Here is a 26,084-nt window from a genome sequence, read left to right as displayed (position 1 = left end):
ACCAACGCCTGCCAATAAACTTCAATCCAAGTGGCTAGCGAGCTGAAAGGCTGCGTCCTACAATTGAGGGGGCGATGGCTGCTTCGCTCCTCGCTTCTTCCCTCCATTCCCTCATTGCATTCCCTCCCTCACCATCTTCCTTCTCTTCTAAGAGAACACCCACCACCATCAGGCTACGCTTCTTCATCTGCAGATCCTCTATTTTCAGAAGCACAACCGCTGTCTCTGCTACCTCAACCCACCACCAACTGCAACAGAACCACCACCATCAATCCCACTTCCTATCTTCTCTTCATAAAGCTATTACTTCCTCCTTGAAGCTTGATTCCATCTTCATCTTCTGTACATCCCTTGCTCTTTCTATCTCCTTGCTTGCCGCCGATGCCGATCGTGCCTCGGCCTTCGTTTTCACTACGCCCAGAAAATTGCAGTCGGATGAGCTCGCCACCGTCCGCCTGTTCCAGGAGAACACGCCATCCGTCGTCTATATCACCAATCTTGCTGTAAGGTTGTGAATCACCTTTTTTTGTTTTTTAGTTTGATTCTATTTTTTTGTGGTTTTTTTTCCTGTTTCAATTTGTGGGCGTTTCAAATTATTAATTTTTGTGGAATTTTCATTGTGGGTAAGCACCAATTCATGGTTTTGATCAGCGTTATAAAGACTAGAGTAGCAGTCTTTGCCTGGTAACATTGTCCTGGGAAAATCCTTCCGAGATATCTGGAGCATACTTTAATGAATTGTTCTGTATTCTTGTGAATTCGGTGATATTGGATTGTCGTTGTAAACGCAGTTCATGATTCTTTTCTTAGTTTGTCTTCGGCACAAATCTATCTGATTATTTCCTGAATCCGTTCCTTGAAGTTAACTTGAATTGCCTCCTGCGTCAACAGATGCTTTATTATTTACTAAATGGTATGTTTGGTTTTATGCTTAGGAGTGCGCTGTGGTTTCTAATGTTTGATCTTTGATTTGCAGGCAAGATGTATTTACATTGGATGTGTTGGAGGTACCACAGGGTTCTGGGTCAGGATTTGTGTGGGACAAAGATGGACACATTGTTACAAATTATCATGTAATCCGGGGAGCCTCTGACCTTAGGTAGTTGAATTTTAAATTAGAATCAAGTATTTTCTTCATATAAATTGTTATTTACAATGTGCTTTTTATCAGTCAACATATGTGGAAATCCATGATGATCATATATTTTAACCTGTCAAGGGTTCTTCTTTGTTGAAACGTTGTCGCTGTAAATATCTTTGTTCCAAGGTTATGAGTTATGACCTTTGCAATTGTGTACAAATTATGTACATTTTCCCTAGCAAAGTTGAAATGACATACGAACTTTACATAAATTGTCACCAATAAGGTATTTTCATGAATTCATAATACATTAAGGTATGACTTAACTTCCAAAAGTACAACTAGTAAATGTATCTTTTGGTTTCTATCAGATCACTTGATTAATCTTAGAATGATGATGAAAGTACTGAAACACCATCGGAATTTGTTATAGGCAAAAAACAATATAATGAATTGTTAACATCCAATAGCACTGTGTGTGAACTTTATCTTATAAGAAATATGCTCTCCTGTCTTTGGCCAAGCTAGTTACTTAAGGGTGTGTTTGATTGCTTGTCCAAGATTGAACGGAACAATAGAACATAACAGACATAACACATATTTTGTTTGTTCTATAACAATTGTACTATGTCCAGTGTTTGTTTCGACTGGACAAAAAGTTGTGTTCCTTCTGTCCGTCATTTGATTTTTACGCTATGTAGACAGTTTGGACACATATGGATAATGGGTCGGATAACTTCGTTTTGGATCGTATGACTCGATCCGCCCACCATGAGTTTTTTAACATGTTTATTATGGATTTTAGCTTCATATATGGATCTCTGATTGGATCTAAAAACCAAAAAATGTTTAAAATTTGGGTAATTTGAGAACAAAATAAGAATTGATATTTTTTTATATATAAATGTTTTTATTGGTGTCATATTGGATCTAATTATGAAAGTTTATCAAAAATTATTGCTTTTAACCCCGAATATGGATCTCAAACTGGATCCAAGTACCAACAAATATTTAAATTTTTGGGTAATTTGAGAAAAAATAAGAATTCATATTTTTTATATACAAATGAAAAACCATAAATAAATCATAAAGACCTAAAATGCAAGAAAATAAATCAAAAAACCCTAAACTACAAGAAAAAGAAACCATAAATAAACCATAAAATTAAATATAAAAAGCCCTAATTCAAACCCTAATAAAAGAAAATCAACCCTAATCAAATACAAGTAAATCCCTAATCAAATTAACTATAAGAATCCCTAATTAAAGAAATTTGATTCAAAACCCTAATCAAAGAAAATCAAAGAAAAAAATCTCTAATCAAATCAAAGGAAAGTCCTAATCAAATTAAATATCAAAAGCCCTAATCAATGAAAATCAAAGAAAAAAAACATAATCAAAGAAAATCAAAGAAAAAAAGCCCTAATCAAATCAATGAAAAACTCTAATCAAACTAAATATAAAAAATCCTAAATTAAAGAAATTTGATTTAAATCCCTAATCAAAGAAATTTCTTATTCAGAGCCTAATCAAAGAAGAAAAACGAAGAACGACGAGAGAGAGAGAGAGAGAGAGAGAGAGAGAGAGACAGAGAGAGAGAGAGAGAGAGAGCAGGCCTTTCTCCATCGGCCTCGCTGCTGCACAGGAGAGGGAGGGGGGGAGAATGAGAGAGGGTCGGGGTTAGAACCCCCCCCTCCGCCCGAGTTTTTTTAGTGGTGTTACCACCATCCTCTCCCAGTGTAACAGTGTTTCACCATTCTATAGTCGCACATTCGGCATGTCATCCCGTGCGACCCGCCATCAAACACACCCTAAGTTGCAACTGAGTCTAAAACCAGCCCAGCTACCTAAGTTGGAAAAATATACCCTGAAGAACATGCTTCGACAATTCTATAACAAGGCTGGATATTCGTGGAGAGGAGTTATCACTCCAAGATGTCACCAATGGTGAGAGGGTGTTTAAGTGTATGTCACTGTATGTACCATATGCACCTTATTTTATAGATTTGTTTCATATGCACTCTCTCTCTCACACACACACAGTATGAGAACTGGAGAATTCCAACTCTAGATGGAAATGGTGTCCACTAAGAATTGTGATTTATTATGAGAACTGGAAAATTCCAACTCTAGATGGATGTGGTGTCCACCAAGAATCGGTCGTTTATCATCAAAGTTTGGTGTTAGTGATCTTTCTACTATTTATTCATGCCATTTTATGGTCTTTGGTTTCATTGCTTTTGGTTGAAGTTGGTCTTTTGCATCCTTCTACAGGTATTATGATTAATGAGAGTTGATCTCATTAAGATAACCAACCAAAGTACAGTAGGGTTTTTTATTTTGGATAATTTTCATTAAGGACTAATAAGTTTGACAATAAAGTTGGCTCATCTACTTTAGCCAAAAATGTCCACCCTGATTAAGTCAGCCTTGTATTCTCCATCTTCGTTGCATTTTTGGAAGTTGTCAAAAACTTGGTCACTTTTACTTTGAGCTCTTATTATTTGTTGAATTTACATGTGCCATTGTTTGGGCACACAAAATGGACATCTCCTTATCTAGCACTTCTTTTCATATTCATGTAACTGTACTTCATTCACATCTTCTTATGTTTGAGTCTGTGACAATGTTTAGTAGCATGATCACTAGAATAGTCAATAGTTGAAGGGATTGTCAGCCCGATTTTGAATATTGAATTTGACCAACTTGAGTAATGCTCAGGTAAAGAACTTTCAATTGTCAGGAACTTAGGTGATGGAACTCGAGTCAAAATGAGACTTGACTTCTGCTTATTCAGGTGGAATTCTGACAAATTTCCTGAGCAAAGCAAATGTCAAACTTGGCTATGTGAATTAGTCCTTTCTACTTGATTAGCCTTTTGCTGAATGATTCCCACTCAACCTGCACCTTTTAACTTTGAATCCATCTTCTTCATTCAGGATTTTTCAACTTTGTTATTTAAGCTAAACTCTCTCCTGGTTCTAGGTGTTCTTTTGCTGAGGGTTTCATGTGGATAACTGCACTGTTCCTGTATGACAAACTGTGACCTAGGCCAAACCAAAACAAATAATAACTAAACAAATATACAGTTAGTATTACCAGCATTTGTATATGGTTGCCATTAGCATGTTTGTTGTTAGTTGCACCAAGGCTACTATTTACATGTTTCTTGTTATGTCCAGAGTAACTCTTTCTGACCAGTCAACATATGAGGCAAAAGTTGTTGGATTTGATCAGGACAAGGATGTCGCCGTCTTGCGTATTGATGCACCAAAGGACAAATTACGACCCATACCTGTTGGAGTTTCAGCTGACCTGCTTGTAGGCCAGAAAGTATATGCAATTGGAAATCCTGTGAGTAATTTTCTTTTTATGATTTATATATTTTTCTGTAAGGATGGTTGCAGGTATCATATTCCTTTAATTTGTTTCTTGTACTTTGCTTAACCTTATGAATAACTGAATGAGAAGATTTCCCCTTTCAATAAACATGACTGTGATAACAACATGAACTTCCTTAATTCTTCATTATTGACTCCACTTTGAGCAAGGCCCTTCACTACTGCTAGTTGCATGATGGCTCCACTCAGCCTCAGATTTGGGAGAGTGAAAATGGACATGTGTTATATCTGAAGCCCTTAGTTGGAACATATGATTATTTGGTTCACTGGGATTGTGGACTTGCTTATGTCAATTCTATATTTTGGTTTAGATACTTCACATTTCTGTAAATGATTTTTCACTTATAGCAACACTTCATGTATAACATTTATTAACAAACTCCTTTATCATATATCAAGAAATAGGCAGAAACAAAATGAGAAATCATTTCCTCATGGTATCCGTTTTTTAGCTATGTTCATACCTTCAAATTAATATGGATAAACTTGAGTTCATGTTAACAAAGTGCATATTTGTTGGTCGTCCACTTAGTTAACAAGTTCACATGTGCTTGTTAAAAAATGTGTATATATATATATGTATATTTATATATATTTTTCTTTTCTTTTTCTTTTTTAGTTTGTCTAGTTCATTTTGAACTAGACTCAAACTAGTCCAAACTTTGTTTTGACTAGTTTAAGAGCTGTTAGAGCTAGTCCAACTGCTACAAATAGAGCCGTTAGACTAGCTCCAATGACTCTCTTTGAGTCCCTTCAAGGCTCGTCTCTTCCTCTCTCTTATGTGTATAAATAGGGGTAACTCCCCTCTCATTATATCAATGCTTTTTAAGCATTTTATGTGAATGAAATAAAGATTATTATTTTTACTCTTGAGCCTTCTCATTTGTGCCCTTTTGTGGGTTATGGTTAATATGCCTTTAATAGACACTTGTGAGCATTTCTGCTTTTATTGAAGGCCTTCATTTCTTTACATGGTATCAAAGCTAGCAAGCTCTTGGATCTTGGAAAGTTTCTGCCTCGACTTTTGTGCCATTGAAGCAAGTAGTTGTCTCTTCTCCTTTTTGGTGATTCAAGTATTCTTGTGTTTACATAGTTGAAGAAATGAGTGGTTTGTTGGCTCAAAAAGATTGTTGACTCTACTAAAAGATCCTGAAACCATGATTGTGTTCTTGTTCTTTCTCCTCTTTCTCATTCTTCTTCCTCTTTTTCTCTCTTATCTTCTTTCTCTCTTTCACCGTTGTAAGAATGGATGACAATAATAAAGTCACCATCATGCCCATAAAACTAAATGATACCAATTATGTAATGTGGGCTTCAATTATGAAGTACCATATTTGGGGAAAGGGGTTGTGGGGGTTAGTAGATGGTTCCGATTCGGAACCAAAATTATTCCTCAAAAAAATAGAAAACGAGAAAGAGGTACCCCTCACAGAAGGAGAGAAAACTAAGGTATTAGCTACATATGAGAAAAAATTGAAAGAATGGAGGATGGGGCATACCAAGATCATGTCTTGGTTAATTAATAACGTAGATATCAAGAAATACTCTAGTCTTGCAAAGTTTGAGCATGACAATAAGGCTTTGTGTAACGCCCCAAAATTTCAAACTTATAAGCCTTTCAAAATATTTGAAAGAGACTAAAAAATCCTTTATTTTTTAGGGTTTTGTTTTAGTAAATCAGCGAAAACAATTTTTTTTTAAAAGAAAAGCAAGTTGACAACTTTTGGCACGTTAGTGTAAAAACCATCATGATCAGCAGAAGCAATTTAGCAAGACATTTAGTAAACTATATGTGTTAGAGGTAAACTCCTAGTTTGTACAAAATTAGGGTTTTTCCTTAGACAAAAACACAAAACTAAAAAGGTATCCAGGACGCAAATTGCAAGCAGAAAGAGTGAAATCTCAAAGCCATCTCGCAATCGCGCCATCAGCCATCACGTAAACCTATTCTTCACTTGTGCCTATAAAATGGGTTAGTTTCACGAAAAACTGGTAGGTGCACAAGTAAGACAATATAGAACAAAATTAAATATATGCATTTCATTTTAACGGTAAGCAATTTTAGCAAGTAATAAGCTATAACTAACATGAGCATTTGATTTACACAAGCAATAAGCTATCTCTAGCATGAGTATTTGATTTACACAAGTAATAAGCAGTTAACTAACACAAGATAAGCAGTTAATCGATACATGATGCACAATTCAACAAGTAATGTGAGTGGGGTAACTTTTGTTTTGATATTAGCTGGCATGCGGGTACGCACAGGTGTGTAACATAGAAACAACTGAGACTGATTCGGGGGTTTATTATGCCATGTATTTTTGATACCTCAGATAGCTAGCTGAGTCTGCTCCTAAGGAGACGACCAATAACCGAGAGAGAATTCTCCAAAGGCCACTTGTTCAAGAGATGCATCAAACTTCTGCAGAAGTCCATGGGATCTACCACTTAGGATACTTTTTGGTAGTCCTGTCCCCTAACTCCGATGACTGGGGACACCGAGTCATTTGCCTGAGGGGTGGTTGTTAACAACCTGTTCATCAGAGTTTTTGTACCATCTCATCCTCTCCCTTGACGGAAAACAATGGGGCGAATGGGTGCATCAAGTTTTATTTAACTGAAGACCCATTTTGCATGCTCTAGTTGTTAACAACCTGTTCATCGAAGTTTTTTTACCATCCCATCCTCTCCCTTGATGGAAAACAATAGGGCGAATGGGTGCATCAAGTTTTATTTAACTGAAGACCCATTTTGCATGCTCTGATCTTTCAAATTCACTCGAGCATCTTGCCTGTGAAGGCGAATCATCACCATTTATGTGATTTTCATTTCATCATTATGTCTTTGCACATTGCGAGGTTACTATAATCCTCTCATCCAATCATCATAGTGCTAACGAGCCTGTCTAAAAGTACGACTACGATGAGAAGGGTATAGGTTTCTCAGAAAGAAACCCCAACTTTAATGTGTTGTGAAAGAAATGATGCAACAAATATTTTGTTTGACTTGACATGCTCTGGTCTTTCAAACCAACTCGAGCATCTTGCCTATGAAGGTGAAACATCACTATGTAAATGATTTCCACAATGTTCCATTCACACGATTCAAGGTTACACGAACCTCTCATCCAATCATCGTAGTAAAAACATACCGTACTTGTCTAAAAGTACGGCTACGATGAGAGGGGTATGGGTTTCTCAAAAGAAAACCCAACTCAATGATTCGTAAAGACATAATGTAATCAAGTAACTTATTTTGATATGCTTAGTCTTTTGAAACAGAGGTACAACTTGTATGATATAAGATCGCCATGGATCTGAAACACTTTTCTAAAATTCACTGGCTTGGGAAAATCTAGTGGCAAATTTTGCAACTCACAATACTTTCAAGCTTTGCTTTGCAAGACTGCGTAGTCGAGAGGCCGGAAACCGTGCAAGGAATTCTCTTCTCGAGGTTGTAGCGTCTATACGCAAATTCACGTCTTTTCAAAAAGAGCAAAAACGGTATATGCTCTTGTGCGCCCTGCGAGGTTGCATTTATGTAATCACATGTATCAAAATGCAAGCCTGTGCACTTAGCGCGGCGACAAGATAAAGACAGAAGCAGTAAATGCGAAAGCAAAAGCCTGTGCACTAAAGCGCAGCAGCAAAGTAAAGACAGAAGCAGAAAGCAAAAGCATGTGCACTAAAGCGCGGCAACAAAGTAAAGACAAAAAATAGTAAATGCGAAAGAAAAAAAACTTGTTCAATAAAGCGCGGCGGCAAAGTAAAGACATAAGCAGTAAATGTGAAAGCAAAAGTCTGTGCACTAAAGCACGGCAGCAAAGTAAAGACAAAAACAGTAAATGCGAAAGCAAAAGCCTATGCACTAAAGCGTGACGACAAAGTAAAGACTGAAAACAGTAAATGACAAAAAGAAGAAGCCTGTGCACTAAAGCGCGACGGCAAAGTAAAAGCAGAAAGCAGTAAATGACAGAAAGAAAAATGACAAGGATCGCGAAATTGCGTCCTTGAGTTAAAAGCGTACATATATATACATATACGTATATATATATATATATATATTTGTCTTTTTTCCATTTTAGTATTAATTGCTTAATTTAGTTCGTCCATTGTCCTTTTGCGCAACTTTTCCCTACCTTGAGAAGTCTCGGGGTCGCGGTCGCCTCCGAGTGTAAGTGACGAAAGGCTTGAGGATCTGTTGCGCGAGCGGGATCCGTTGCGCGAGCTGAAAAAAACACAAAGGTGAGATCTTAACCCGATAAACTCAAATGCTTGGAACAAAAAGTGGTCGAGACCCCGAATAGGGCAGGGTTGTGCCCCTACCCGCCGATTAATAGAGGAAGAGAGGAAGGGACAGGGGCGCAACCCCTGCCCGCCGATTAATAGAGGAAGGGACAGGGGCACAACCCCTGCCCGCCGATCAACAGAGAAAGAGTGGAAGGGGCAGGGGCACAACCCCTACCCGCCGATCAACAGAGGGAGAAGGGGCACAACCCCTGCCCGCAGATCTGACATAAGAGGGAGGGGGCAGGGGTCGTGCCCCTATTGCTAATCTGGCGGAGAAAAATAAGGGGGGCGGGGGCGCAGCCCCTGCCCGACGTCCAGACAGAAGGGGAAGGGGGCACGCCCCTGCCCAGCGGCCTGACAGTAAGCAAGGAGAGGGGCCCCTGCCCGTTGGCTTGCCAAATCGCACGTCCAAGCCCTCTAGCAAGATGCACAAGGTACCTTGCAGTTGAGCTGTTAACACCAAGTAGGGACACGATTCCGCTGCGACAAAAGGGAAAGCAAACACAGAGACTCAAAAAGCACCAGTCGTGTACACAAACATGTGCACGATGGACATGTTGAGAAGCCGAGCACCCAAGCACCTCGTGGCAAAATAACACAGCTCACAGCCATGACGATGTGGGGCATCAAAACCAACAACCCTCATGCGCCAAAGTAAGTACAACATGCCCGAAGCCACCCACTAGTCGGCACAACGACCGAACGAGTGAGTGAGCAAACCAGGGGCTGCCACTCAGGTAGGGTAGCGGTATTGGAGTGATGTCGCTACTGTCGAAAAAAAAGGCTGGGCAGAAGGTAGGGGTGTGCCACCCTTTGCCCGCAGATCAGAAGAAGAAGAGGGAAGGCAGGGGCGACACCCCTACCCTCCTAGCCGAAAAAGAGAGAGACAGGCAGGGGGCGTCGCCCCTGCCTGTCGGTCCGAAAAGGAGAGACGAAGAAAAAAGAAGAAGGTGGAGACAGGGGGCAGGTGCGTACCTGCAAGGGGGAAGTCGTCGACGAGACGCTCCGGTAGGGGCTCGTTGTCGAAGGCACAGGGCTCCGGCAGGGGGAGCTCGAGGTCGGATATGGGAGAGAGAAGAGAGTGGTCGGGGGATGGGGGATCGGGAATTGGCCGGACGGGGGTGGGGTCACCGGTGTGGGGCTCCGGCGAACTAAAGAGGACGAGGGAGGGAGACGATCGACAGGTGTGTGTGTGTGGGGGGGGGGGGGGGGGGGTTGGGTGGGTAGCAGAGTGAGGGAGAAAACGGGAGAGTGGTCAGCAGGGGCGACACCCCTACCCTCCTAGCCGAAAAAGAGAGAGACAGGCAGGGGCCGTCGGCCCGAAAAGGAGAGACGAAGAAAAAAGAAGAAGATGGAGACAGGGGGGAGGTGCGTACCTGCAAGGGGAAAGTCGTCGACGAGACACTTCGATAGGGGCTCGTTGTCGAAGGCACAGGGCTCCGGCAGGGGGAGCTCGGGGTCGGATATGGGAGAGAGAAGAGAGTGGTCGGGGGATGGGGGATCGGGAATTGGCCGGACAGGGGTGGGGTAGCCAGCCTGGGGCTCCGGCGAACTGAAGAGGACGAGGGAGGGAGATGATCGACAGGTGTGTGTGTGTGTGTGTGTGTGGGTAGGGGGGGGGGGGGAGTGTTAGCAGAGTGAGGGAGAAAACGGGAGGGTGGTCGGAGAGGGTTTGTCGGCGAAGGGGGTCTCCGGCAGGCGAGGGACGAGAAGGAGAGCGGGGGTTGTCGAAGGGGAGAGAGAGACGGGAGACGCAGGGGGGTCTGCGTTTTTGTTTAAAGAACCCCCCCCCCCCTGCGGGGGTGTTTATAAAAGGCACGAGGGGTTAACCCGGGTCTGGATCCGGATCCAAACCGGGTTTGATCTTCTTCTTTTTTACCGGGTTTTACACTTGGGAATACCTTAAAAGTATGTATTCCCTTAAAAATATTGCACATGTGTGCAATCTACAAGACAAAGTGCGAACTATGACCCAAGGAGACAAAAGTATTAGAGAATACTATAATGAGTTGTTTGAACTTTGAGAAGAGTTGGCTCTTTTTGAGCCAAAGTGGCATTGTTCCGAAGATATCGAACTTCGCCAAAAACAACTTGATATGGAACACTTTTACCAATTTGTGAATAATTTGAGGCCGAAATTTGAAACCACCAGATCAACCCTTCTACATAGAGGAAAAGTTTCCTCTATTGTTGACACTATTGAGGAATAGCTATGAAGGAGAATAGGCTAAAAAAGCATACTCCAAAGAATGAAGATGATTATGTTCTAGCCGTGTCTAAACCGAGAAACTATATGTGCACCTATAGGCCACCTCATTTCAGCAAATAAGGCAATGATTATGACAAAACGAGTGATTTGTCACCATTGCCATGAACCGGGACATTATATGCCTCAATGCCTCAAATTAAAGAGAAGAGATGAAAAGAAAGTAGCTTTGGTCGGCTCATCACAAGAGTCAAAAGACCAAAGCAATCAAGATTCACCCGTATCTATGGCATAAGTAATGGGAATACTTCAACCTCTTCTCAAAGGATCTTCCTCAAATGGAGCAATTGTTTCATCTTTTTTCGATCTCGGTAAATTTCTTTGGCTTCTTGACTTTGGTGTTTCTTTTCATATGACCCCAGATAGTAATATTTTGTTTGAATGCCATAACAACTCAAGTGTGTCAAATGTTTTCACAGCCGATGGTACATCTCTTGAAATAAAAGGAATTGAAAATTTCAAAAAATTTCAAAACTTCAAAAGATTATTTATCTCAAAAGTTAGATATATTTCCAAATTAAATTTAAATCTTTTATATGTTTCTCAAATATTTGATTATGGATATAACATCTTCTCTTCTAATGATTGTTGGGTACAGGATCGTCAGTCAGGAAAGTTGATTGGGGAAGGCCATAGAGAAGGAGGTCTCTACTATATGATTTTTTTAAAATTACCCAAGAATATTTTTTTTTATAGTGTTCAGAAATTAGACTTGGATCTGTAGCACAAAAGACTTGGTCATCTTCATATGTCCAAAATCCAACATTTTTTAAGTTTAGGAAAAATTTATAATTATAAAAATTTTGCCTGTAAAGATTTTATTCTTGGTAAAATGAAGAGATTATCATTTCATGATAGAACTTTTGTTTTCTCTAGGCCACTTGAGTTAATACATTCGGATGTTTGGAGTCCAGCATCAGTCAGATTAAAAGGCGGATACACATTATATAATTTTTTTTTATGATTTCTTTAGGCATACTTGAATTTACTTAAACATAAATTCAAGGTTTTTTTACATTTTCAAACATTTCACAAAATGGTTAAAAATAAGTTTCAAAATGATATTTTCATTTTTCATACCGATTTAGGGGGAAAATTTTTGTCAAAAGAATTTAAGGATTATCTCAATTTATATGGCATCACACATTAAAGATTTCGTCCTCACGTACCACAACAAAATGACTTGGCCGAACAAAAACACACACATTTTGGAAACTACTAGGACCTTATTAATAGCAAACCAAATACCAAAAGAATTTTGGGTTGAAGCAGCCTTAACTGCTACCTAACTCATTAACAGAATGCCATCTTCTTTAAAAAAATATAACTCCAATAGAAAACTTGTTAAATTAACTCCTGATTACTCTAGATTAAGAGTTTTTGGATGTAAATGTTTTGTTTTTCACTAACAACAATGATAAACCCTCTTTTTGTGACATTTCTTATGTCTTCTTAGGTTATGAAGATAACCAAAAAGGTTATAGGTGTTTTGATATTCAAAATGGAAAATTGTATATATATAGAAATGTATCCTTCTTGGAAAAGTTTTTTTTTTTTGAAAAAGCTAAGGAAGTAATCGAGTATTCCTTTCTTATAGATTTGACTTCAAAGTATGATAGTTGTGACTATGAATGTGACCTTAATGATGGTCAAGATGTCATAGATATAGAATAAAAAGTAATTAATGAAGAGCAAACCCATAGAGACACCAATTGTTTGCAATACTCCAGGCCTATGTAACATGGGTGCGGGTGCGGGGGTGCGGCACTTTCAAAAAACCTGGGTGCGGCAAAAATATAAAAAATTATATATATATATATATATAAAGTCCAAAAGTTGGACATAAATGACCCTGGGTGCGTTGACTGCACCCAGGGTTAGGTTGATCGCATCGGGTGCGGGTGCAGCACCTAGTTGGAGAATCCCTGTGACATATAGGGCAAAAAAAAATTTCTTGGCAATTTTTTTTTAAGTCCGAGAATTGGACCAAAATGATCCTGGGTGCGTTGACCGCACCCGCGTCGACGCGGGTGCGGCACCGTGCTAGCCGAATCCCTGTGACATAGCTCCAAGCGTAAGGATTTCAATCTTTTATGTGCACTAGAAAAATATTTGGAAGTACAAACCAGAAGGTCATCTAGAATCTCCAAACCTCCTGATAAATTTGTGTCCTACGAATCTTTTTCTCCCAACTATAAGGCATTCATTGCATTAATACACTCGCATATAGAACTCTCATCCTATGCTCAAGCTAAAGAACATGTTGAATGGGTAGAAGCCATGAGAACAAAATTAGAAGACTTTGACTATTTAAGATATTCCATAAGGAAATAACCCTATAGGTTATAGGTGGGTTTATAAGATTAAAACCAAGAGTGATGGAACTCTTGAAAGATATAAAGCCAGATTAGTTATCAAGGGATATTTCCAAGAGTATGGCATAGATTACGAACAAACTTTTGCTCAAGTTGGTAGGATGACTACAGTTAAGACCTTAATAGCCTTAGCCTCTATTAGAAAATGACCTATATTTCAAATGGATATCAAAAATGTTTTTCTCAATGAAAACCTAATTGAAGAAGTATATAAGGAGGCACCACCTGGTATAAATATTCTTAAGGGTAAAGCTCTTCGTTTAGAAAAAACTCTTTGTGGTCTTAAACAGGCACCAAAAGCCTAGTATGACAGGTTTAATCATGTTATGCTCGATATTGTATTCAGAACTTGCCTGACTGACACTGCTTTATTTGTTAAGATTTATGATGTAGGTATTATTATTTTTCTCTTTTATGTGGATGACATGATTATCACTGGAGAAGACAAACATGGAATTGAAAACATTAAAAAACTTTTTAAAAATCATTTTGAAATGACTGATCTAGGTTTATTGAGATATTTTTTAGGAATTGAAGTTGCTTATTCCCTCAGAAGTTATTTATTATCTCAATCTAAATTTGCTTTTGATATTGTTTTCAGGTTTGGAATCACATTAGATAAGAGAGTTGATACTCCTGAGGTTGTCAACTCTAAAATGTGAATTGATGATGGAGAACCACTTGAAAATCTCACTTCTTACAGACAACTTATTGGAGCACTTTCCTACCTCTCAATTACTAGATCTGATATAGCACACGTTGTACACACAACTAGTCAATTTCAACATGCTCCCACTTTTGTTCACATGGGTGCAGTTTTGCGTATTATTAGATACATTAAGTCTTCTTTTTCACGAGGCTTCTTTTTGTCTGCTTCATCTTCATTAGATTTAATTGCTTATATTGATGCTGAATGGGGAGATAATTGTTAAAATATATATTCATATATATATATATATATATATATTTATATATATTCATGCATGTATATATATGTGTATATTTATATATATGTATATATATATTATTTGGTGTATTTGTACCAAAATACTTGATAGGAGTATTTTGGTCATTTCACTATATTTTTTTTATCTTACTACCAGGTCCTCAGACATAGACACCAGCAGGGCGCCGTAAACGCAAGGGCTGAGTACCCTAACCCCCAGGAACTGTGCTTACTTCAGCTTGCACAAGGGGGTAGCGCCCATGGGAATCGGACCCCGACCGCCAGTCTTACAGCCAAGGCCTGCTCCAACTATGCTAACCCCTTTGGGCTCTAGTTCCCATATCCTTATAGATGAATTTTACCTCAATGTAATTTTACATGGATGTGTTAAATTATATATATATATTCTTAGGATTCCTATCTATGTCACATGGGTATGGGTACGACATGGCGATTTAAAAATTTGGGGTTATGGGGACACGACTATATATATATATATATATATACAGTTTGGATTTTGGATCGAGTTGGACCTAATCCATCTTGTGTGTGTATATATATAGATAGAGAGAGAGAGAGAGAGAAAAGAAACATGTCTTTCTCTCTCTCCCTCTCGCTCCAACATTGACAGAAGAAGAGGAAGGAGAATCCAGGTACGCCTCTTTGACCTTGGTTTGACAAAGGTAAAACTTAAAGAAAACTCAGGTCTGGGTTGAACCCGACCACAACTTACCCACACTACGTCCGGTACCTGCCCTCGTGTCGACACGGGTACACCGATCATTTTCATGTGTCTGTGTTATATAGATTCCTATGTATTTTCTTTATTTTGTATTTGTAATAGGTCATGCCCATTAGGGGCATTTTTGTCTTTTTTCTTTTTATAATAGGCCATGCCCATTAGGGGCATTTTTGTACTTTTTATTTTTCATTTTTTTAACCCTTCTAGCCATTGGGAGTAGCCCAACTAGCTGTTGGGCTAGTCCAACAGCTAGTCAAACTAGCTGTTGGGCTAGTCCAACAGCTAGTCAAACTAGCCGTTGGACTAGCCCTCTTGCTCTCCTTGTTCTCTATATATATGGGATCTCTCCCATACATTTTTGGTGTGCTTTTCTTAAGAATTTTACAGTGAATAAAATATTATTGTGCGCTATTTTGTGACTGTGCCCTATGGCCTTGTATTTTCCCATTGGTGGCTAGTGTTTTGCCTTTGTGGGTTTGTGCTTAAGCACTTTTTTGTATGCTCTTAATAACATTGAGTGTACTTTTGTTTGTGATTTCATTAAAGGGTGCTAATTTTAAATATTTTCTTGTTTTTTATTTTTATAGTGAATAACATGTGCTCTACAGGACAAACACATTGGTGTCACATATATGGTGTAGTTTCTCATTATCACTTTGACACATTGTTTTTTCTTTGTTGCCTTGAAGGTGCTCTTCTTCATGTCTCTGCATGACATTTGGCAATGTTCCTTTCTGCTTGTAGAAACTATAGGATTGACACTTTCAGATGTTTGAAATTGCAGTTTGGCCTTGATCATACACTTACAACAGGTGTGATCAGGTAAAGAAACTTATTTCTTGTTTCTGAAATGCATTTTTCTATGTTGGAATATCTTAACAGATTTTGTAAACTCTTACAGTTATATATTCTTGATGTAATTGTGACTACAAGGTCTATAGTTCAGAGTTTTCCACAATTATAGTAACCAACAAACGTTTCGTTTTTCCCTATAAAAGAAGCATAAAAGTGGTATTCATATCTTCAAAATATTGTTCTCTGCAGATTTCTCCATGCTTAACTCATTATTATGAATTTTGGTTCACACATTTTTGTTTTGTTATTATTCTCATAAATTTTCTTTTTAATCTTAAAACGATTTATTCTTCAACCAGTTCAAGTCTTAAGTTTCCATTATAACTTTGTATGCAAATGCCATTTATTCTGAGGAACTAGTTCATGATTTACTATATTTCCTCTCTGTTTATAGTTAAAGATGTTTCATTCATATGTTGTGCTTATGATCATGCTTTTTCTTCCTAATTTTACTGGAATAATTCTATTGTGATTTATTGTGCAAGCCTGCAGTTGCATTCCTGGAAGTTCTTTTCTTGAATTTCTCTTGAGATCATTACAATTTTATATGCACCAATCTGTATCCATCAAGCATTGTTCACAGTTATTTCATTAGAAGCTATTTCATGATAAAAACCAATTTAGAAAATGAATAATCTTGATTATTATTGGTAGATAGAACTTGCAGTCGTTTATGCCATTTGAGGGCACTGTTCTCAAGTAATGCATGATATTCAGGCCTCTGTTCATTCTGAACATTGTAAATTCCTTTTCTACAAAAATATCATGTAGGCATGTACTACATGATTACCACCTGCAGTAAAATTTTAAGTGCTAATGAATACAGTTCAGGCCCAACTATTGGAATTCATTGGAATAGGATATCTAAGTGCCTTCATACTAAAATTAAAAAAGAAAAAAGAGGAAAAGAAAACTAACAGAGATCATCTATGCATATCTATGCTCGTGTAGAGAAATAGTGTCCTTTAGACCAGCTTATCCAAATCTGGTAAAATAGGCATCATATGCCAAGCTGCTAGTGACAATCTTTTGCTCTAGTTTAATAATTGGAAGGCTTTTGTGGAGCATGGATGATGGCTACCGTTTGAAAAAGTGCTACTCTATAATAAGTTATTTTTTTCGTAGAAGCAGCAACTGACTGCAACCCTGTGCCTTGTCCATGTTAAAACTACAGTTCCATTTGCTCAGTGATCCCAATACCGAGTTGTTCTTTCAGCCTTGATACATAAATAAGTTGAATATTTCATTGGTTGCTGCAGCCCTGTAGAGAACTGCAGATGTTGCACCATTATCCTGATGCCTAGTTATTTCTTCAGTTATGATACATAAAACAAGTTGGGACATTTTCTGAAATGGAATTTGCAGCATTTCCAAATCCATAGAGCACATGAAGGTTATGAGTTTAGCGATTGACATTTTATGCTTGACATATTAACCTATAACTAGATTCAATGAATGTAAGATCTATAATACAGATCCTCCATTCTCTTTTGCTACGGTTGCCTTGGCCTGCGAGTACCCGTGGGATAATTAAAGAGAAACTTAAATTAACTATTTATGTTTTTGGTTCATATGGAATTTGCGATATACTGTACCTGAATATGCGTATAATGAACTTTGTTTTGTTCATATGTTAAGAATGAGTTATGACATTGATTGTTTCATTAGTCAAGACATCAGAATGATTATGTTGTTAAATTTCAGTGATGCTTAAATTGGTTGTAGTCTGATCCAATTACTTTACCATTTTCAAGTGAAGAACAAATGACACAGAGTGATTGCGGGATGGTGTAGGGATTATGATACACGAATTTTGATGTTTTCGGGACAACTTGAAATAGCTTAGCTACTTTCATTTCTACTTTTGTTATAATTTGAACATTTTGATTAATGTTAAAAATTTTATTAGTAATGGAATGGATGTGTTGCTTCGATTTCCCTATGACATACCCGAGATGTTTAGCTTAGAGTGGATTAAGTAGTTTCGCTGTGTTAAAAAAAAAAAATTCTTTAAAAAATTGGTTAAGTTTCCGTTCGTTACAGACTGACTCCTATTACAATATGAAATGACTAAAATACCCTTGATGGGTATTTCAGATTACATACATAGTGAACTATATATATATATATATATATATATATATATATATATATATATATATATATATATATATATATATACAAAATACAAATGAATACAAGTGGCATATACACAATACATTTTAACAAGGTTAGTTAGTTTATTTTTAAACTTTTTAGTTCATGTTGAACTAGTGAGCACTTGGTTGACGAGAGTCAAATAGAGTCGTTGGGGGAGGTCTAATGGCTCTAAAATAGAGTTGTTGGACCTGCTTCAATGACTCTATGGAGGTCCTAAAAGTGTGTATATATAGGGGTGAATCATCTCTCTTTGTGTATAAGAGCTTGGTGGTTTCCAAGCTTCATGTTGATGTTCGTGAGATCATGGTTGCATGCTTGAAGATTCAAATCCAAGTGCTCGGTCGTCTGTAAAGTTCTACTTGCCACCTGCCCATGAAATGGGTCAGTTTCGTAGCAAACTGGTAGATGCACAAATAGACAATGTAGAATAAATAAAGTAGGACATCACAAGATAAACAGTTTATTTTATTGAAAGCAATAGTAACATTTGTAATTGCGAGAAATTAAATCTGAAAAATATATGCAAAGAACATCTAAACTGAAGGAAAGAGACAACACAAGATGTAAGCAACATTATGTACAGTTAACTAGTACGGTTAGCTAATTAATACAAGTAAAGAACTATATAATTTGTTTAACTAATAAGTGTAATGCCACATGAGGCATGAACAATTCAACTAACAATGAGAACGAGTTAATTTATGTTTCGATATTAGCTGGCCTTGCGGGTACGCACAAGGCACAAATCGTAGAAACAGCTGAGACTAGTTCGGGAGTCTATTATGCCATATATTTTCAATACCTCAAATAGCTAGTTGAGTTCGCTCTTAGAGGGACGGTCGGTGACCGAGAGAGAATTCTCCAAAGGCCACTTGTTCCAATGGATGCATCTAACTTCTGTAGAAGTGCTTGAAAGCTATCTTTTGTAGCCCATTTCTCCTAACTTCGATGACTGGGAAAACCGAATTTTTTGCCTGTAACTGTCATTAATGGCCTGTCCATCGGAGTTTTTGTACCTTCCCGTCTTCTCTTTTGATAGGAGTCAGCGGTTCGAATGAGTACGTCAGGTGTTAGTTTACTGAAGACCAATTTTGTATGCTCTGGTCTTTCAACCAACTCAAGTATCTTGCCTGTGAAGGCGAATCATCACTATTTATATGATCTCAACATTGTGTTATTTACACGCATCGAGGTTGCCACAACCTCATCATCCCAAGCATCGTAACACCAGTGTGATGTACTTGTCTAAAAGTAGGACTGTACCTTCCTGAAAGTACGACTACGACGAAAGGAGAACATTCAATATGTTGCAATTCATTTGGTTCAATCTTGACATGCATAGATCTTTGAGCATTTGGCCTGTAGAGGCAAACATCATTATTTTTATTTATTTTAACAGAGTGCTTATTGCACAGCTCGAGGTGCTCAACGACCTCTTATACTACTCATTATAGTGAACATACCATACCCGTCTAAAGGGTCTGACTACGATAGTAGGTCATGGGTTTCTCGAAAGATAACCCCACATAGTGTTTCGTATGACATAAAATCGGTAATATAACTTGGCATGCTCAATCACTACAAAACAAGAAATCTCAAACAAGTCTTGAGATTACTGTGGATCCAATCATTCCTTCCGAGTAACCGACTCTGGGTACAATTAGTTGCATCTAGCAACGCACAGATGGAACACAAGTTAGAACTAATACTAGCAAATCTAAAATTACACAATACGACGACAACAACAAGAAGCAAGTAAAGGAAATTAATGACAAGAACTAACTACAAAACTAAATAAGCATGCAAAATATGTCAGTTACAGGAAGCATATAATTTCAGGGATATAAGGACAATCAAGGAACAGTAAATCATGAGTCATATAAGTATCATATGTTATTATCTTAATTTCTTAAATCTTTATTTAATTCATCCAAAGTCTTCCCTTGCCTCAGGAGGTTGCTACGTTGCGTGTGCCTACGAGTGTAGGTGATGCAGAACTTGGGCGAACTGCAAACAATTAAAAGTGCTTATTAAAATGCAAGAAGCGTTGACTGAGTTGGGGTCAACTCCATGCGGTGGAAGCAGGGGGCAGCATGAGTGGGTCTTACTCGACTAACTCGAAAGCTGAGGTTAAACTGACCTCAAAACAACGCAACATAGGGTATTGAACTTGCAACGTCCCGACACATGGAGACGTGCACTAACTACTCTTGCCAAATAAGCGGTGACCCCGATGGTTGACAGAAAGAGGTGAAGGCAGGGGCTTCGCCCCTACCTGCCTACCGAAGAACAAACAGGCAGGGGCATCGCCCCTACTGGAAACAAAAGGAGAGGGCTCGACCCCTCTCTTACCAAAAGAGGGCATAGGGAAGGGGCTCGACCCCTCCCTTGCCAACAAGGAGCGCAAGGAGGGGGCTCAGCCCCTCCCCTGCCAACAGGGAGGGAGGGGAGGCACGGCAGGGGGCCGCCGGCCTCCCGGTGTACACAAAAGAAAGGGGGAGAGCACGACAGGGGGTCGTCGGCCTCCTGTCGGCTCTCCAGCAACCAACGAGGAAGAAGGGGTGGCCACGGCAGGGGGCCACCGACCTCCTGCCAACCTCCCAACAGGCCGAGAGAGAGGGGGTGGGGGGGGGCGCTGTCGGCCTCCCGGCGAGCGCAGAGTAGAAGAAGAAGAAGAGCAGAGGGAGAAGAAGAGAAAAGAGAGGGAGGGCGTACCTGTGAGGGAAGGGGGTTGGCGTCTACGGCGGCGTGAGCGCTGTCGCACGCAGGGAGAGGAGGAGGTGATGTGAGTCCTCCCTCCCCTCTGTGTTGCTCTTAAAGAGCTCGTGGGGGGGGGGGGGGTGGATTCGGGAAACCCTCAAAGGGTTTCCCTTTTCAGTCGAGGGGGAAAGGGGAAAGCGACGCGTGGGGGATGTAGAGGGTTTTTTTTTAAAAAAAAAAACCTCGCCCCCTGCATCGGGTGTTATAACCCTAATGGGTTATCGGATCTGGGTCGGGTCCGAATTCGACTCGTGTCCAAAAAGGTTTTTTTATGGGTTTTATAGTAAAAACCATATAGAAATACAAACTAAAAGGTCTTCTAGAGTTTCAAAACCTCTTGGGAAATTTGTGTCTTATGACTTTGTTTTCACCTAAGTATCAAGCCTATATTGCATTGTTACATTCCTGTATAGAACCCTCGACCTATGTTCAAGCAAAAGAACACTCTAAATTGGTAGAAGCCATGAGGTTGGAGCTAGACGCTCTAGAAAGAGCAAATATTTGGACTATTCAAGACATTCTTTCAGGAAAGAAACCTATAGGTTGTAGATGGGTGTATACGGTAAAAACCAAGAGTGATGGAACTCTTGAAAGATACAAAGTCAAATTAGTTGTCATGAGATATTCTTAAGAATATGGCATAGATTACGAATATACTTTTGCCCTAATTGCTAAGATGACCACAGTTAGGACCTTAGTTGCCCTAGCCTCTGTGAGAGGATGGCTTATATATCAAATGGACGTCAAGAATGCATTTCTTAATGGGAATTTGGTTGAAGATGTTTATATGGAAGCACTACCTGGTATAACTGTTCTTAGAGGAAAAACTCTTCGTTTGGATAAAACCCTTTATGGTCTTAAACAAGCACCAAAAGCTTGGTATGATCGGTTTAGTCAATTTATGCTTAATGTTAGATTTCAATCTTTTCTAACTGACACATCTTTGTTTGTTAAGATTTTTTTGTTTGTTAAGATTTTTGGTGCAGGTATTATTTGTCTTCTCCTTTATGTGACGACATGATCATCGCCGGAGGAGACAAACAGGGAGTTGAACACATTAAGAAACTTCTCGAAACACATTTTCAAATGACTAATTTGGGTTTTCTAAAACATTTTCTTGGCATTGAAATTGCTTATTCTTCTAGAGCTTATCTATTGACTCAATCTAAATTTGCTCTAGATATTGTTGTCAGGTCTGAAATCTCAGATGATAAAAAGGTTGATACTCCCAAAGTTGTCAATACTAAGATGATAATTGATAATGGAGAACCACTTGAAAATCCGATGTCGTATAAACAACTTATCGGGACACTTTCTTACCTTTCAATTACGAGACCCGATATAGTGCATGCAGTTCACACAACCAACCAGTTTCAGCATGCTTCCACCTCTGTTCATATGGGAGCAATTTTGCATATTATTAGATATATTAAGACTTCAATTACGAATGTGTTGTGACAACAAAAATTTCATCTACATTATCAACAACTAGACTTTTTACGAATGTACCAAACATATTGAGATGGACTGCCACTATGTACGCAATGACTATCTACATGGCACTATCGATCTTTCATATGTTACCTCAAAATATCAGTTGACAGATTTCTTCATCAAACCTCTCACTGCTCTTAAGATTTCAATTTCTCTTAGGCAAACTTTCTGTTATCCAACCGTAAGTTTGAGAGGGAGTGTTAAAAATGTATATATACATAGTGTAAATACGTATGTATATGTATATATATATGTTTCTCTCTCTCTCTCTCTATATATATATATATATATAACTAGGTTAGTTTATTTTTAAACTTTTTAGTTCATGTTGAACTGGTCAACACTTGGTTCTAAATAAAGCTGTTGGACCTGCTCCAACAACTCTATGGAGCTCCCAAAAGTATGTATATATAATGGTGAAACCCCTCTTTATGTATGCTTCTCACATGGATTCTACATTAATAAAATATTATTTTTTACATTTATGAGCATTCTTTGTGTGCTCCTTTGGTGGGTTTTGTGAGAGATCTTATTGTGGCTCTTTTGTGTGTCCACTGTGGTGATTTGGTAAACATTCTTAGAGGCTCTCATTTCCTTTCATGTGTGATGCACATGGGCACATTCAGCCTCACTGAAAGAAATAACATAATGTACTTACCTTTCAAAGTCTTTCATAGATTGCTGCTTTAGACACGTGAGAGAAGAAATAATAAAATAGTGATGGCATAGCAAAAAAATGTAAGGTGATGGACGATAATAGACGAATCTATACCTACTGAACAATATTTTTGCATTTTTTGAGATATAATTGGCATTGTGATTCTTGGTTAGTTTTTTATAATTTTGATTTGTGTTCCAATTGATAATTCTATTTTTACCATCACTCTCAGTGGACTTCGAAGAGAAATAAGTTCAGCAGCAACAGGGCATCCTATACAAGATGTTATTCAAACTGATGCAGCAATCAATCCAGGAAATAGTGGAGGGCCTCTGCTTGATAGCTCAGGGAGCTTAATTGGCATAAATACAGCTATATATTCACCATCGGGCGCATCATCTGGTGTTGGTTTTTCAATTCCAGTTGACACAGTGTGTGTTCTCATTTGAGCATTTGTTGTCTTCTTTTCTTTCTTTTTTTGTTCCCCTCGATGCACTAGTATCAGACTGGCTCCTTTTGCTACAAGCACAGGTGTTTTTTACATTATATATGTTGGTTTTGCTTTTCAAGGTCAGTGGAATTGTTGAGCAGTTGGTGAAATTTGGAAAAGTTACTAGACCTATTTTGGGGATCAAATTTGCGCCTGATCAATCTGTTGAGCAGTTGGGTGTTAGTGGGGTGCTTGTTCTAGATGCTCCTCCAAATGGTCCTGCCGGCAAAGCGGTACCCGCTAACATTCATCACCTTACTATCTATATATCCATTTGATATTTACTTTTCTTTGTGTTAATTTCCCTCTTGTTTGATTATCCCCCAAAAAAAATCTTAGTTTTATATGGAAATTTTAGATCTATAATATGCGCCAATTTGTTTTCTTTAAAAAATGCTTAACTGTATTATCATCAATCACTTTGTAATTGTAGCCATGTATTGTGGATATTACACTTTTCAAGTAAAAGAGTGAATGTTGTAAAGCCTAAACGAATGAGGATCCTTGCAGGGATTGCAACCCACCAAACGAGATGGATACGGACGCCTCATCTTAGGTGACATCATAACATCTGTTAATGGAAAGAAGGTTACAAATGGGAGTGACCTGTACAGAATCCTTGACCAGTGTAAAGTAGGTGATCAGGTAACTTCAGTCCAAAGCTTTGCAGCCCAGTTTTCTTTCTGTACCTGGCTATTCAATTCTTTTTCTTTATGTGCCTTTTTTCCATCCAAATGCTGAATGCTATGGTTCTCAGTTAGTTGCTTCTAAATCTTATGCTGGAATGAACCATTTAGTGTTATACCCCAGAATTCAAAGTGTTTAAGTGTGAAGATGCTGTGTATGGGTTGAACTGTTGACTCATCTTACTACAGATTCTAAGAAATACAATGCCGACATAAGACATCAAGCAATCAATTTGCATAGTTGCTTAGGTCCTTCAACTTTGTCACATCACATGCGCTTTTACAATCGAAAGTTTTCTAACGTAACAGCTAATGCTGAATCTCTGCATACAATGTTTTACAACCTGAATGCTTTAAAATCTCTCTCTCTCTCTCTCTCTCTCTCTCTCTCTCTCTCTCTCTCTCTCTCTCTCTTCAATTTTCATTAGCATTGTATTTCTTTTGCTGTTTGGATGTTTTTTACCTTTTCCCATGTTCTTCCAGGTAATTGTCGAGGTCTTGCGTGGGGATCACAAAGAGCAATTTCCAGTAATCCTTGAGCCAAAGCCTGATGAATCATAGTTGTGTAGCTATTGTACATCATTTGTTATATTGAGGCATCATAATTTTGTATTACCATCAGTTGGTTAATTCCTCTTAAATGTAACTGCTGTAAATATCACAAAACACGTTACAGGTGCATTGATTTGGCCCATGAATGCGATTAAACTGCACATCTTTTTCTTTCTTTCTTTCTTTTTATGCCGAGGTACATCATGCCATGCTTTTGAGAACAAACATATTTCTGGACACACCCACAATCAGATATTGTTTTTTCCCTAAAAATGAGTTACAAGAATTTTTTTCTATAATACACGATGGGGGCTGAACGCAACCCCATTACCCAAGATGAAGTTACATTTCGGAGAATACATGCCAATTTGGCGGCTTATCAGTCCACCACAATTCCTCATCAGCTCGATTAATGCAATCTAGTAATAAATAGTCTTGAGTAAGAGGTCGATTGTTGCAACAAAGATACAAGGTACATGCTGCTCTTGGATAGACCGAACAAAAAGCCGATGTACCCGACATGACATGATCATTAACCTTGCCTTTCAGAACAGAAAGCTTAGATGTTCAAGCCAAATGTTTTGTTCCTCGATCTGTAAAAGATATTCTTGGTTCATCAAATCACTCTTTATAAAAATGCTGGTTCTTTCCCTATCCTTTTTTAATCATTAATTCAGAGCAAGACAAAACTAAGGGTCGAATAAGATGGCTGGATGGTTAGGTCATACTATCATGACCATGGTGTCTCAAGTTTGAATCCTGCATGGCTATTCCCCAGCTTGGCTATCAACAAAAAAAAAGACAAAAATCAGCCACGACACATAGGGGATACATTGCCTTACAGTTTTTGTTCATTGGGGGTTTGATACTATTTTTTTTTTTTGGAAAATGATTGTATTGTATGGGTAATTTGTCGCGATTCTATAAAACCCCTACAATTTTTTATATTATCCTGATGTTTAAACTTGCAAATATCTGACAACATTAGGACTCTTACCCTTACCCTTCGCAACTGCCAATTCATGCATTTTTTGATAAAATTCTACCACCCATTGGATATGTTCAACACGTAAATCTAAAATTGATGGTTTTTTTATGTGAAATTAGACCTCACAAACTCACATAAATTTATTTATGAAATCTCGATGAAACTGAAATCACAAAAATTACAAATAGCATACTCTTTTGCATATAATAAATACTTGTGTATAAAGAAATTTATGAATCATCTCTTGCAAATAACATACTTTTGCATATATCCTAAAATCGTATAAATTTATGTATAAAACACTTACCACTAATTTCGCAAATAACTTGCATTTTCGC

General features: G+C 38.3%; 1 protein-coding gene across 2 annotated transcripts; it reads left to right on the top strand.

Moving 5' to 3' along the window:
* Positions 1 to 24,904, top strand: DEG1 (DegP protease 1). Of its 2 annotated transcripts, none has more exons than XM_089999906.1 (8): positions 1 to 508; positions 977 to 1,099; positions 4,264 to 4,435; positions 15,888 to 15,925; positions 23,263 to 23,461; positions 23,601 to 23,753; positions 24,031 to 24,165; positions 24,690 to 24,904. In XM_089999906.1, the coding sequence occupies exons 1-8, from the start codon at positions 75 to 77 to the stop codon at positions 24,765 to 24,767; spliced, it is 1,332 nt and encodes a 443-aa protein (XP_089856032.1). In that variant the 5' UTR covers positions 1 to 74; the 3' UTR covers positions 24,768 to 24,904. The 2 variants fall into 2 exon arrangements, with proteins under 2 accessions (XP_089856032.1, XP_089856033.1); XM_089999907.1 differs by having other exon boundaries at positions 23,263 to 23,463; positions 23,606 to 23,753.
* The last annotated feature ends 1,180 nt before the right edge of the window (positions 24,905 to 26,084 follow it).

The sequence above is a fragment of the Nuphar pumila genome, chromosome 3 (assembly GCF_984573655.1).
Source record: "Nuphar pumila chromosome 3, dmNupPumi1.hap1.1, whole genome shotgun sequence".
Classification (NCBI taxonomy): domain Eukaryota; kingdom Viridiplantae; phylum Streptophyta; class Magnoliopsida; order Nymphaeales; family Nymphaeaceae; genus Nuphar; species Nuphar pumila.
The sequence above is the reverse complement of the archived record's forward strand: the minus strand, read 5'-3'. Positions and strand labels throughout refer to the sequence as shown.

Excerpts from the sequence above, each read along its gene's own strand:
- DEG1 (XM_089999906.1), top strand. The coding sequence starts at position 75 with ATGGCTGCTTCGCTCCTCGCTTCTTCCCTCCATTCCCTCATTGCATTC. Across the intron at positions 1,100-4,263 it reads CGGGGAGCCTCTGACCTTAG|AGTAACTCTTTCTGACCAGT; the intron begins GTAGTTGAATTT and ends TGTTATGTCCAG. Across the intron at positions 23,754-24,030 it reads ATGGTCCTGCCGGCAAAGCG|GGATTGCAACCCACCAAACG; the intron begins GTACCCGCTAAC and ends GGATCCTTGCAG.